Raw genomic sequence first — 14,736 nt, forward strand, 5'->3', positions numbered from 1 at the left:
GCAAGAGAATTCCCAGTATCACAAAGAAAATCCACAACATTTACCAAAGTCAAAAAACTTCCACAGTATTGAAGAAGTTGTGCAGTGGAATCTGAGTGAACCAGTCTCTTGGCTTTAAAATACTCTAGATAAGGCACCATTCAGATATAGGTTTTGGGGTGAAACATCAGCCACTTTAGGCCAACAAAAATACCCCAACAACTCTCCTCACAACTGTGACTCAGGCAATTGTTGGTTCATGTGCTGCCCAGGACAAAGGAAACGTCACCTTTTTCATATGCAAAAGTAAAAAGTTTATATACCAAAAGGTCTGTGACCAGCATGTAGCACAAGTAATGAATATTGATCATCTACAAGTGGTTTATTTTTCCAGAGAGACACATCAGACTTACACAAAGGAAGAATCGCCTGTGGGTCTGACATCTTCCCAAGAATCACAGGATCATGGAATCATGGAACAGTTTGTGTGGAAGGGACCTTAAAGTTCATCTCCTTCCACCCCCTGCCATGGGCAGGGACACCTTCCATTATCCCAGGTTGCTCCAAGCCCCGTCCAACCTGGCCTTGGACACTTCCAGGGATCCAGGAGCAGCCACAGCTTCTCTGGGCAACCTGTGCCAGGGCCTCCCCACCCTCTGAGCAAAGAATTCCTTCCTAACAGGCAAGCATGACATAGTACAGCTACAAGAAAATCAAAACCTAAATACATTAGAATATGAAAGAGGTGCCAAAGCTAACAGAAAACAGTAACAAGAATTCCTCTTATTTAGCAAAGTGTTGGGTTGTTGTTTTTAATATCTAGAGAGGCTGTTTCTTAAATATCTAGAGATGGCATTTATTTTAAGGGCTTGAACAGCATTGATGTCTGTTAGGGTAACATGAAGATCTCCCTCTCCTTCAATGCAAATGGGTTGAAAATTAACTTTCAGCCAGCATTTTGCAAGCTCCTCTTGTTGCAACAAGGTTAGAAGGGAGAAAATACTCTTTATTCCAGCCTACTCCAACATTTCTACGATTTCAACAGCAGTGGAAACCAAACAGGATCAATTCTGTGCCACTGTTGCATTGTATTATGCTTCTGGTTGAGAATTCAAATCATAAAATCCCAAAACCTCAACTACTGAAACTGAGTTCAAAGCACACCTAGTACCTTCCAGAACACTCCCCACTGAAGTTTCAGCTAGAAAATGGGCTTGTTTCTCCCTGCCCAGAACAGGAGTAAGTACAGGTTTTCCCTACCTTTGAGCCCAGATCCAACTTGAACTTGGCAGAGTCCTCCTCCCTGAGGTCTGCCCGCTGCACCCCCTGGGTGTGCATGGCCCCGTAGAGCACTGAGGTGACCTTCAGCAGCTCCTTCACCGCGTAACCATCGGCCTGGTACAGCTTCTTAGTGTTCAGCTTGATGTGAGCTTTGGTAGCCTTCGGGGAGAAGAGAATGAATTCACCATTCACAGGAACAAAATCCTCCTTTACCTCTTCACCCCAAAGCTCTCTGTGGGGTCACCACCCCTGGACACGCAGAAACAAACCCTCCTCTTTGGCCACACCACTTTGCCTCGGCACGAGCCTGATACTTCCAGAAGACATTTTTCTGAAACCTGTGCCCTTCCTGCACGTCAGAACACCTGCAGAAAAACCTCAAACTATCCATTATTTCTTCCCTGCACTAAGAGAAGTGAAAAACCTGTGCACCACTTAAACTCAAATTAAGTGGAAAGTAAGAGCTGCCCAGGTCTTGTGATGATGCTGTAGAGAGGCAAATCTCACCCTTGATGAGTTGCAAGAATAAGATCAATTATCCTAATTTAACTGTCTTCTCTTCCAGCAGCACCTTCAAAATATTGTATTGCTTCTCTCAAATTTTTCCCTGCTGTGATATGGGTAATTTTATTCCCTTGTCTTCCATCTCTGAAAAGTACAGACAGACCAGTATGGAAAAAAACCATTAAAAGTTACAATCTTATTTTTTTATATTTCGAAATAATAAAGGGGAAAAAAGAGCATCTGTCACAGAAAGGACACAAGTGTTGCTCTTGAAATTCCTGACTAATTTATATTAAAAATGGTCACAAGGAGCCAACACAAATTTCAGGGAGTCTTCCTGGTGGCATAATTAAAAAAGGAAGCAAATGAAAAGTTGATCACCAGTTACGAATACAAAAATTAAGCTTAAAAATGACACATTAAGCATAAAAATGACTTACCATCTTCTTTTTGGCATGTTTTTAAGACTAAAGTTCTGGTAAAATGTTTATCCTATGGAATATCCCACAGTGGCAGAATGAATCTAACCATGAGTTAGATTATACCATGGGATTATACAGCTTTGGTGTTACAGTGTTTCTGGAAGTAATTCACACTCCCCTTGGGCTCTGACAGACCAGGACCTTCAACTTGGGGGTGAGAGACTCAAATATTACAATATTTGGCACAAGTTTTGCCCATGAGCTTCACCTTACAAGGTTCTGCACTGAGCTTCCCTGAATAATGGGGTGCAGGAAAGAATTCCTGTGAAAATAAAGAGAGAAAGGGCCACATCTCAAACCACGGATTTAGCTCCAGCTTTTCAAAGGACCTGAGGGAACAGCTGGAGCTGTGCCAGAGAGAAAAACAGAGGGTAGTTGGGCACTGGACAGGCTCCCCAGGGCAGGGGTCACGGCCCCAAGGCTGCCAGAGCTCAAGGTTCCAACTCAAGATCTTCTGTGATTCTAAGATTCCTGAAAATTGAAGTCCAAACTTCCAGAACAGGTTACTGATGTTGTACCCCCTCAGCTGGGGGAATATGAGACTCACAGTACAAAGATACCTAATTGCTTTTGGAATTTTTGATCAGAATGACCTCAAATGAGCCAACACACAAAGTGGAAAGCCAGGTGTGTTCAACTGCCTTCCCTTTCAGTAGGAGAAATCTAAAAAACTGATGGTAGAAACAACAGGTATTAAATTTTAAGAGAAATGTGCCATTAAATTGACATACTCTATTAAACATCCCCCATGCAAACATAACTGATGCCCTAAATCATAAAGGACGTTGTTAAAGGCAGAAATTCTGATTTCAGCTCCACTCGAAGTTCAGCTCTCCCAAGACAGAAAAATCAATGTCTAGTAAGAGGAAAAAAAAAAAGTGGTTTTTCACTCAAACACTACTTAAAAATAAAAAGAGAAAAAAAAAAAAGAGAAAAAAATACATGGCCAAGTATGTATATTTTTCAGACTGGCACAGTGGCACTGCTTAGTCAAGAAGGCAACTTTGGAAAGCTCGAAACACTCACCTATTTTATAACAACTCTAGTTTGAAAGAATAATGAAAATTCACCTCTACTTGTTCTGATGATCAGATAATAATCTGCAATAGAAAATGTAAACATAGAGCAAGAATGGCATCAACAGCCAGAATTTCTCTTAACTTTACAAGCTGTTTTATTATTATCAGAGAGCCAAATTCTGACTGTGATGCCTGACTCTTGCAAAAAAAATTTGGTACCTTGGTTTGCTAAGTATGTTTTCATGAATGTATCTCCATGAGATAAACTCATCAGTGGCTTTTTGTTGCACTCTACTTAGAATTTGGATCCAAGGGGGCTTGAGCAGGAGCCAAGTACTGAGCCCTGCTAACTAAAGCTGGGGAAATGATTAAAAACCCACCTAAGACAACCCTGCAGACACTTCAGGAACTTTTGGGTCTGGAAAGGAGACATTTGGTAAGTTCCCACAGTGAACACAGAGCAATACCTAATTTGTGTGGAAAATTAACACCTCTTTGGGTCTTGTTCAGCAAAGGAGAGCAAAGCCCCAGTTGTATTTCACGATGATGAATCTACCCTGATATTCTCTTCTCAGGCAAATCTGTCTCCGTCAAATCTCACATCTGCCTCCAGATGCATAAAGCTATTAACTCCTGGGGAAGATAACTCTGAATTCCATGGGCAGTGAATTATGAAAGAAATGATTAAAAGCTTTTCTCAACCTGAAAATGCTGAAAATCTACAATAACGCCCACATTAACTTGTAAAATTAACTGAGACTGAGTGCAGCATGATTAAAGAAATTTCCATTAGTTTCATTTTCTGAACCATAGTATGTAATTCTCCAAAACCCTTGGGATTTCTTGCATTAAATCAGCTATTAAAAGGCAAATGTATGCATGACATTATTTCTGAGTCCATACTTGTCCCTTGTTAAATGTCCTTGACTTGAATTTTCCTATAATTCCAAACAAAATAGATCTGATGGTGCTCCAGGCCTCAAAAAGGGCATTGTGATATATAAAGGAAAGTACCACGCTCTGAATATAACAAAATTAAGAGTTAAGAGAATTTATGGTGCATGCTCTTCACAAATGAGAAGGGAAATATGGTTACAATGTAATCTTACTATATTTGAAAAAAATCTAAGCATTACAATGAATCTCTGGTATTGGTATAAAGACTTCCATTGCTTCCAGAGCCATCAGTAAGTTCTTTTTACATAATTAAGAATGTTATCTAAGTGTGTGATAACAGCAAAGGCTCATGCTGCACCAAAATAACATGAATTATATGAAGAACAATGTTATTTTACTCCATGAGACTAAAAAATTTGATGGCCCAACTCAAGTATACTCATGCATAAAATGTTTGAGCTGAGAAAAACATGTGCACTGATCCATGAGAAGGCTCATAGGACATATACCAACATATGATTCTATATCACAATGAAGGTATCAGAGGTTATGACTATTCAGGCACAAAAAAGGATCAGGCACCCAAAGTTAGCAAAAAATATGATGGGATCTCTTCTAAAACAATTTAAATGGTTTTGAAACATTTCCTGTCTTCTGCTACCTTTTTATAAATAGCAAGAGAGAAGGATGTTTTTCTAGCTTTGCAGGGAAACTGTAAGGGGTTAAGAGAGAAAGCACTAAAGCTGACATGGAACCAGGATTTCAGATATTCATATTTTTAGGATTTCAGGCTGTTCCTGAGCAGACTTACCATGAACTGAGCCACGGCCTTAATGAAGAAAACCCGGTCTTGCTCTGTCTCCACATCAGCAGGAATATCAGCCTGAGGTTCATACCTACAGAAAGAAGGGGGGGTAGATTCTGACAAGAAATACACGTGCAATATTAATGAGACTGGTCCATTTGTGAGGCAAAAATCAAACCAAACAAGCACGGACAAGACTGGCAAATAAATGTTTAGTTCCTGCTGCAGAATGGGGACCCAGGGATGCACACGGTGGGTGTGTGTACAAACTGCAAAACCTGACACACTACCCAAGTTCATACTCAGACATCATTTCAAACACGTTACTTCTGCAAACAAAACTTGCAAAAAAAGCAAACTGAAAGACTGTAAAATGCTTTAGAAAGACCACGAGTGAAATGCAGAAACTTCCAGAAGTTGCCAGCCTAAAGGAACAAGGGAGGAATAAAAGCAAATTCAGAATTTGGACCCTCAGGGTAACATCAGCATTTTAAGGACTATTTAGGTAGCTTAATGAGAGTAATTTTGAATGGTTCTAAATATTTCCCTATTTTGTTACAACAGTATTCAGCGAATTTCAAACAGCTTGCTAATTAAACTTAATGGATACTAATGAGTAGGATGAACCCAGGCCAAAAAATAGCAATCAGGTAAAGGGTTGTGTCACTGTTGTGTTTTCAATTGCAATATTCTACCTTTTGAGGAGCTTAAAAAAAATAGTGGGGGAGAGAAAATAATGTATAATTTGATTAACATGTCAAGATTCAGAAATATTTAGCTGAAGTCTGTCAATGGGTTAAGTGGGTGTAAAACTACAAGTGGACAGGAGCAGATTAGGATGGAATCATTTTATTTCTTTTAAACATGTTGTGGATGTGGGATGATACCAGGCTGAACCAATAGCTGTAGCAAAAAGGCAAGAACTGGCTGTATTTGGGGAAGTTCTCACTACAGATTATCCTGTTTGGGTACATGGGCAGGATGGTGATGGAGTCTGAAGAACACATGAGAGAGACACAGATACTTTTGAATCAGTGCTCCCACTTTCTGGGTGAAACCAGCATTGAGTTATCGGATTTTCTACTCCAGGTTCTACAGTTAAACCAAAAACCTGCTAACTATCACACTTCTACCTGCTATTTAGAAAATAAAGCTAAAAGAACGACTAAATATCATTATATTTTACACCGAACCATCAGCTCCAAGGCCACCCTCCACATCCCAGCATCAGCCCCAGCATCTGTTGGCCTCACCACCAACCTTTTCACCAGCCACAGGAGCACTTCTGACACAAGCATGAAGTTTGGGGTGTGGAAATTCTCCATGGATATGAGTCGAGGATACCCCAGTGCCCTCATCATCTCAGTAAAATCTGAAAAACAAGCAAGGGATTCCTTCTTAAATATCAGAGAGGGGCTTTGCCAGGAGCTCCATCTCCCACAGCGTGCTGCTCAGTTACCGTGAGATCTGCCCTGTGAAAAGCACTGCTCAAAAAATAAACCTGAATAACCAGAATAAATACCGTGATAAATAAATAATTGTGATTCGTGAAACAAATGAGTGATTATATCAAAATAAAATGGATTGTAAAACTTAATTACACCCCCGTAAAGAAATAAAACAGACCCTTACAAGGTCAAGAGGCCTAAAACCTCCTTACTATCCTAAGAATAAAATATAGTAGAACTTTAAATCTTTAGGTGCCTGTTCGTCCAAGAATGCATGAATTATGACCAGTTGTAGAGATAACCCTTTAGCTTTAGCTGTAAGAAAACCCATATATTAAATACTTAGCAAAAAACTGTAGAATGTATATGTATTTGATATAATTAATATGCATGAAGTAGCTAAGATAAATACTAAATGTACCCCGTAGTAGGGGTGTGCAGATTTGGGAAACTGGTCCCCATTTCTGTCACCCAGCCGGCTGCTTGCTTTTACCATATAATAAACTATTATTCAAAAACTTACAGAAACTTGAGACTTTGTTTATCACAAATAATATAATTTCAACAGAAAACACGCCTGAGTGAAAAGGTGAGTTTTTAACGAGATGCACCGGGCTGAAACGACGCTGAACTGCTTGTCTTTACACTTTAAGCGACGGGCTAGGGGGCTCCCCCAGTGCAGGGCTGTGCTTCCCCCAGTGCAGGGCTGTGCTTCCCCCATCCCCCAGCGGGGACCCTCCCAGGGAAGGCTCAGCCCTCCCCCCTTCCCCCCCGGGGCACCGCGACCCTCCCGCCCGCCGGCAGCTCCGTGTGCGGCCCGGAGGAGCCGCGGGGCCCGCTCGGGCCGTGGTGGGGGTGCCCAGCCCAGCCCAGCCCAGCCCAGCCCAGCCCGGCCCCTCGGCCGCTCTCACTGCGGAGGTCGCGGAACGACATCGCCGGGCCGGGACTCGCGGCCAACGCGGCTCCGGGGCAACGCGGCTACGGCGGCGCGGCGGGGCCAAACCCCGCGGGAAGCGAAAGCGCGGCGGGTCGGCCCCGGCATCACGGGATGCCAGAATCGTTCCGGTGGAAAAGACCTGTCTGCCCTCTGACATCGCCGATCCCAACCGACGGCCCGTCACCGGCATGTCAAGCAGACCGTGCCACCAAGTGCCGTGTCCGGTCTTTCCCTTAAACGCCTCCGGAGACGCTGCCTCCACCACCTCCCTGGGCAGCGCATTCCCATATCTAATCACCCTTTCCACGAAGAAATTCTTCCTGATGTCCAACCTAAACCTCCCCAGGCACAACTTGAGGCCGTTCCCTCTCCTCCTGTCTCTTGTTCCATGGGAGCAGAGCCCGACTTCCCCCCAGCTCCTCCCTCCTTTCAGGGGGTTGCAGAGCCAGAAGGTCCCCCCTGAGCCTCCTTTTCTCCAGGCTGAGCCCCCCCAGCTCCCTCAGCTGCTCCTGCTGCTCCAGCCCCTTCCCCAGCTCCGTTCCCTTCCCTGCACACGCTCCAGCCCCTCAATATCTCGGCCCTGTTGGAGTCAGTGCACCTGCCTTCCACATGCTCTGCAGAGGAGGGCAAGGATCTCTCCAAGGGCAGGAGCCCGGCATTTGTGCGGCAAAAATCAAACAAAACAAGCGTGTATGAGAGTGGAAAATAAACCTCTAACTCCTCCTGCAGACTGGAGCATCCAGAGTCTGGAATGCATGCCCTGGGTTTGTTTACAAACTGTAAAAAGTGTGAGACCTGAGACACTTCTCTGGCTCAAATTGCTTCTGTGGAGTCCTGAAAACACCTCTTCAGCCAGTTTGGATAAGGAGCAAAATTTAGCTGGCTCAGTCAAGGCTGTGAAATACTGATTTTCAGAAGGAGATGAAAAAACAGCTGCAGGAAGGTCAACTAACAGCATCCAAGATCCTCATGGGTGTCTTTCCCATTGTCACATACACACACCATAAACACAAACCACAAAATTCCTCACCCTGTTACAATGTTCAATATATATTCTCTCAGGTTGCTACGGTCAGGCCTCCGTTTCTCTCCCAGGTTTCCTCCTGTCACGAGCAGTGGGGCAGGACATGGCTTTGCTCACACCAGCACTCAAGCTGAGTGCTGCTCTCCCTCATCCTTAACTCAGAACTCTTCAAGTTCTTTAGAGTTAAAGTCAGTTAAAATAGACACATATATTTTTATAGGAAGAACTGTGAATACCAATATTGGAAATATTTTATTGACTACTTCTTCAAGTCATCTTTTGTTCTGTTACTGTCTATATTGTGCCAGGAGGGGATAGCCAGGTGGGGGTTGGCCTCTTATCCCAGATAACCAGAGAAAGGGCAAGAGCACATAGTCTTAAGCTGTGCCAGGGGAGGTTTAGGTTGGGCATTAGGAGAAATTTCTTCCCAGAAAGGGTGATTAGATATTGGAATAGGATGCCCAGGGGGGTGGTGGAGTCACCCAGAAGGTGCTTGCACGACCCTGGCCCACCAGGGAAGGGGCAGGAGCATCCCTGGGGTTCTCCAAGAGACAACAGAAGCACTGCTTTTGCTGGTGGGCAGAAATACCCACAGAAAACAATATCCCAAGGCCAACCAACATGGCTTTCTGTGACCTCTCAGCTCTTACCCACAACTGATGCCAACTGATCCTGTCAGCAGCTCCATAACAAACTTCTTCAAGGCTCTCAGCGTCCCAGCTTTGCCCCTACAGACATAACCCAGGGCAGTTTTCATGTTGGTGCTCCAAATAAGAGCAGCTTGACAGCTTCTGTGCTGGCAGTGGTGATGACAGACGGACAGAGGAACAGGAGCTGTGACCATGAGGCTCTGCAGGAACACTGGATGAAGCACCTGCAGCTCTTCCTGACAGGGTCACCTCAGGGTGGAAGAAGTTGAAAATAATCTCGGTGTCAGGCTGATCTGTGGGTGTCTCAGGACATTTTCAGAGCAATCCACAGTTTTTCAGTTCTAACCGCCTGTAGTTATGAGACACACAGACATGGACTCTGTACTGAGCAGTGCTCATCTACCTGACTGAAACAGTAATCAAAAGCAAGGAAACAGCAATAAATCGTGGAAGAATCAATATTGAAATGAAGTAGTTACATTAGAAAATAGGAGATGTGATTAGAGATTGGGTTTCTTATGCTGGAAAGCCATGAGATTGCAAACCTTGAATAATTCACTACTTTAAGAGTGTATCAGACCTCCAAAAACTTGTTCAGGGGCATCAAAGAAGGAAACGTTCCCCTGCTCTGCTGCTGGGTTATGTTGACCAGCAGGTGGGATGAAATATGTGGGGAAAAGCCAAAGCTGTAAAAGAAATGAAATAAATTGAAAAGCTGAGGTAAACACTACACTGGCTCTTTATAATATAGAAATATTAATTAGGTTTATAATGTTAGGTGGCACAAATGTGGAAGTGTGTTGGATGTAGCTTTGAACTAAACAGGGACCCAGAGAAGAGCAAACTGCATCCATATAAACCAAGGTAGGAGCTCAGACCACACCCATGAAAAATAAACCCCTCTCCCTGCCCCCTTCCCATCTCTAGCAACCCACACCTCTGCTTATTCCCTAGACACATGAACTACCCTCCACGGAAAAAGCTCCCCATTCCTCATCCCACACTTGAGAGATGGGTTTTTTTGCCCTGTTTTATCGCTGCAAAAGTGGAAATTTTGCTGGAAAGGAAAGAAAACTGGAAGTTTTGGTGCAAGTTTCTGTGGCAGTGGGTGAGCCATCAGCTGACACTGCAGGCTTTGAGTGCAGGTGGTCATATCTTCCCTGCACATCAGCAGTGCCTTGTCTCCATCCAAACCTTGAATTTAATTTAGATGAAATTTCTCTTCTTTAGTGCTGTAGGAAGCCACAGCTGCTGCAGGGGTCCTGGCAGAGGTGTAGGAAGAACCCAGCTGGGGATGGTAACACCATCCAAGGGTGTGCAGACATCCAGCAGCACTGACAGGCTGGTTTCTAGCAGAAGGTGATGACCCCACTTTGCAGCCTGAGCATTCACAGCCCTGTGTTTGCTCTGAAACACAGCTGGGTATGACAGAATCAACAGCTGGTGTTTTCTAGAATCACAGAATTATTAAGGTTGGAAAAGCCCTCAAAGATCAAGTCCCACTGTTCCCCCAAGGCCACCACTAAACTATGCCCCCAGGTGCCACATCCTTTTAAATCCCTCCAGGGATGGAGATTCCACCCCTGCCCTGGGCAGCCTATTCCAATCCTGACTACCCTTTCTATGCATAAATTTTCCCTAATATCCAACTTAAAAACCTCATCTGGTACAATCTGAGGCCATTTTCTCTCATCCTGTTGCTTGTTACCTGGTAGAAGAGACCAACCCCATCTGGCTCCACTCTCCTGTCAGAGAGTTGTAGTTTAGCACCTCATGGAAAATAATACCCTCTGCCTGTTTCCTGCTGTACATGTGGATTTGGGGGCTCCCTGCATCACTTTAGGGCTAACAATCCCTCTGCATGTTGCAAGCGGTGCCAGGCAAACCCTTCCACGTGCAGGCTGTTGGCATCATCCTATTTATGGCCTCCACTCTGGTTTCAGGACCCTGGTTTCGGGACCCTTTTAGTCCCTCTGGCTCCCATCCACCCCCAAATACACCACTGAAGTCACACTTTGGTTTGTGAGCATCCATTAATCAAAGGTTTCACTGAGAAACCATTGACCTGGGCAGCTGAACATCACTGACATGACATAGGGTCCCTTTTGGCTGCTGCAAGGGTGGTTAGCACAAAGTGCTGGGAGAGCTGGGGGGGTTCACCTGGAGAAGAGAAGGCTCCAGGGAGACCTGAGAGCCCCTTCCAGGGCCTAAAGGGGCTCTAAGAGAGCTGGAAAGGGACTTTGGACAAGGGCCTGGAGGGACAGGACAAGGGGAAATGGTTTCCCACTGCCAGAGGGCAGGGATAGATGGGATATTGGGAAGAGATTCTTGGCTGTGAGGGTGGGGAGGCCCTGGCACAGGTTGGCCAGAGAAGCTGTGGCTGCCTCATCTCTGGAAGTGTCCAAGGCCAGGTTGGATGGGGCTTGGAACAATCCTTCTGCAAAATGGACTGCAAAGCAAAGAAAAAGAGCTTCAGGATTTTCCTGCTCTTTTTCTGATGTTGTCTTACCTGGTTATTCTCACACTTCAAATTCCATCCTCAATCCCAGGAAAGGCAGGGCTGTAGCTCTTGACTGGGCTGGGACAAAATGTGCTGTTGAAAATATGATCAAGTGAGAAAGCAAGTAATTTTTAACCTGATTTCTCTAATTTTTTTAAAGTAGGAATAAAAAAAATTTAGTTGAACAGGCTTTCTTCAGAATCTTCAGGCACAAAAATCAGAAAACACTCATCTGTGCCCTCCCTGTTGGGGAAAAAAAAAAAGGGTTCTAAGTCCTCAGGCTTCTTTTGCATCCCAGAAAAACCTTCATGTGAATCTTCTGTACACTTCAATATATTCCAGGTCACCTTTTACATACTGTGAAAAAAATAAGAGTGGTCACGATGGTAGAGAAAATATGACCTGTTTCTGCTGGGTTGTTTCCCAGGCTGCCTGTTAGAAGAGATATCAGCTTTACAAATAGCTTGAGAGATTGGGCAGGGAATCTCACAGAGCCATTTGCTCAGAGAGGGACTGATGCAAAAAAAGGGCAGGGTAGGAAATTGTGGGAAACCAAATGATGAGGTTTTTATTTGGCTGGGACATGAAGTTGTCATACATCTTTTTGCATCCCTGTCTGGCTTTTACTTGCAAGGTGGGCACCAATTTTTGCTCTTCCAATCTGAGCCTCCCCTATTTCCCGTCTGGGACGGATTAATTTTCACCAAAAATCTATTTTCATTCCTGGCCTGCACCATTTGCTTCCTCATCCACAGGACCTGAGGTTCTGTTTGCTGCTGAAGGGCTGGTTCAGCTTAGAGATTCCTTGGTCTTTGTGGAGTTTCGGGAGCAAACTTCTTCCTTCCCACTGTATTTAACATTATTTAACATTAAACTCATCAGCCCAGAAATGAGGAAGGGAAAACAACAGCTCCCAGGAGGAGGGGAAAAGGCTGGGAATCCTTAGGGGAAGGTGAAGTGCTGTTTGTGCTGAGGAACCTGGGGAAATCTGAAGGTCTGGGGAAGCAAAATATCCAGGAACATCACGTTCCCTGTAATTACATTGCAGAGCAATGCTCCCTGTTAAAGAGGTGGCATTTGAGAGGAGCTGGTACCCAGGATAAGCCACAGCCCATGTATCAAGCAGAAGGGGTAATAAATCAACAGCTGCCCTTTAATCACTCAGCAGAGAGGCAAGAGAAGCTACTTAAGATGAAAAAGCACCCCCGAGCAAGTAGATTTCCAGATCCATCTCAGTCTGTGTCTGACAAGTCAGAGGAGATTGGGTTCTCACTTATATGCAGTGAAAAACAAGATTATATTCCCAGCCTCCACTAGCTCCCTGCAAAGCAAAGCACCATTTGATCCACCCAAAGCCAGCACTAAGTGCTGATTTCCCAGAATCTGCCTAATTTCTGGGTGTTCCATTTCAGTGGCATAGCACAGATTGGTTTGTAGCCAACACAGCCCTCCCGGTGGCCCTGGGAGCAAAAAGTCCAGCACATCTTCATTACAACGGAAAAGGATCCTAAAATCATTGGTTTTGTATTGAATATCCTGAGCTGGAAGGGACCCACATGGATCATGAGATGGTGTGGGGTGTTTTTCACCAACATTTTGATTCTTGGCCTATCTGGAGGGAAAGGTACAGAGAACAACAAGCCGAGGTGACAAGGACAAAGAGTCAAAGCAGGCTTGGAAGGACACTGTCACAGTCACCCGATTTTACCCTTTTTGCTAAGGATCACCAAGAAAATGTTGCTGTCCTGGGTGAGGAGCTCAAGCCCTGCACAGCACAAGGGTGAATCAAGCCCTCCTGGGCAAGGTTCTCTTCTCCAGGCTCCAATCTTGGCCCAGCCCCCTTATTTAACTAATTGCAATCACAGGATCATCAAGGTTGAAAAAACCCTCTAAGATCGTTTGACTCCAACCATTCCCCCAGCACTGCCAAGGCCACCACTAAACCATGTCCCCAAGTGCCATATCCACTGCATGAAAATGTATAGGCTTCAGTACAACTCCAGAGGATTTCCCCCCCCCATTGTTAAGTGTTTTATATCCACAAGAATTGATTATAATCAGCATTTGGGCACCGCCATCAAAACTAGGGACATAAATGAGTGGAAATGATATCCCTTCCAGGATTATCCCTAATAATGCCTTATCTTTGGAGATACCACCTTTGCCTAGTTTTCAGCCCTCTCTGAGTCTCAGCTCTCAGGGGGAGTGGGAGTCTTGGATAAACAGACTTTGGGGCTGGGCCAGTCTGGGAATTTTATGTCTCTGTGCTGACAGAAACCTGTGATCTCAGCAGCAGAATTAAGTGTTGCTCTGTTAAAAGGTGAGGGGAGTTGGTTTGTCTTCAAAACACCTAAAAATAGGCTTGTGTCGAGGAAGTGTTTGGAGTGGAAGTGATGGAGGGGCTTTGGGCAGGGACTGGTGAGCAAGAGGGAGCATGAGATCACCGGAGGGGTGCTGGGCACAGCTGGGCTGGCAGAAGATTTTGCAACCCAAGTAATGCTCTTACCTGCAGGCAGGTGGGTGCCAGTGCCCAGGGAGGGGATGGCACTGCTGAGTCCTCCCGTGGAGCTCCCAGCAAAGCCAAAGGGATCCCTGAATCCAGCTGCATCTCCTGGCAGGAATCCCAGCCAGAGCAAGCCAGGCATGATCACGAGGAGACCAGCAGGGTCACACCTCACCTGGAAATAATCCCTTCCTTGTAACCACCTTATTCTTTTGCAAAACTGCTCTCAGCTGTGAAATAGAGTCCAGAGGAGGCCTAGATGAACTCAGCATCACTCCCATAAACTCCCTGTGCCTCAGCTGTGCCCACTGCCTCTGCCTGAAGATGTTATAACCTCTAAGCAAAAGCTATTGCACTGCAGTTATTATGGGATTTGAGGAATTATCATCCCCCCTTAGTTCAGCAATGAGGATCTCTGGCTCCCTGAGCAGGAGATAGATATTGTTTTCTTTGCAGGGTGGGTGCCTCCACTGGTTGTTAAGCTGTTCAAAAATCTCTGGTTACGTCAGAGAAACACTCCTGATGAGGATGTCTGTGCATCTTTGTGAGCAGAGATGACAAGTACGGCCAGAAATCTCTCTTTACAGAGAAAAAACATATCACACTGCCAGCAAACCCAGACCCAGCATTCAGTTTCCTTAACTAAAAGAGAAGTGAATACTCATCAAAACTGAGTCAAAAGCCTGTGGAATCACAGGAGGATGGGC

General features: G+C 44.9%; 1 protein-coding gene across 2 annotated transcripts in view; it reads right to left on the reverse strand.

Annotated features, from left to right (window-relative positions):
* Positions 1–7,405, reverse strand: part of CLUAP1 (clusterin associated protein 1) — a 61,121-nt gene extending 53,716 nt beyond the window's left edge. The window contains exons 1-4 of one of the 2 annotated variants that reach the window (XM_027655010.1): positions 7,327–7,348; positions 6,228–6,339; positions 4,974–5,058; positions 1,240–1,419 (exon numbers count right to left, since the gene is read on the reverse strand). In XM_027655010.1, coding sequence (XP_027510811.1) covers positions 1,240–1,419; positions 4,974–5,058; positions 6,228–6,339; positions 7,327–7,348 — 399 coding nt within the window. Of the gene's footprint in view, positions 1–1,239; positions 1,420–4,973; positions 5,059–6,227; positions 6,340–7,326 lie in introns of both variants that reach the window. The other variant, XM_027655009.1, reaches the window with a different exon arrangement.
* Positions 7,406–14,736: the final 7,331 nt, after the last annotated feature.

This window comes from Corapipo altera, unplaced genomic scaffold (genome assembly GCF_003945725.1).
Source record: "Corapipo altera isolate COAL_440 unplaced genomic scaffold, ASM394572v1 98, whole genome shotgun sequence".
Classification (NCBI taxonomy): Eukaryota; Metazoa; Chordata; class Aves; order Passeriformes; family Pipridae; genus Corapipo; species Corapipo altera.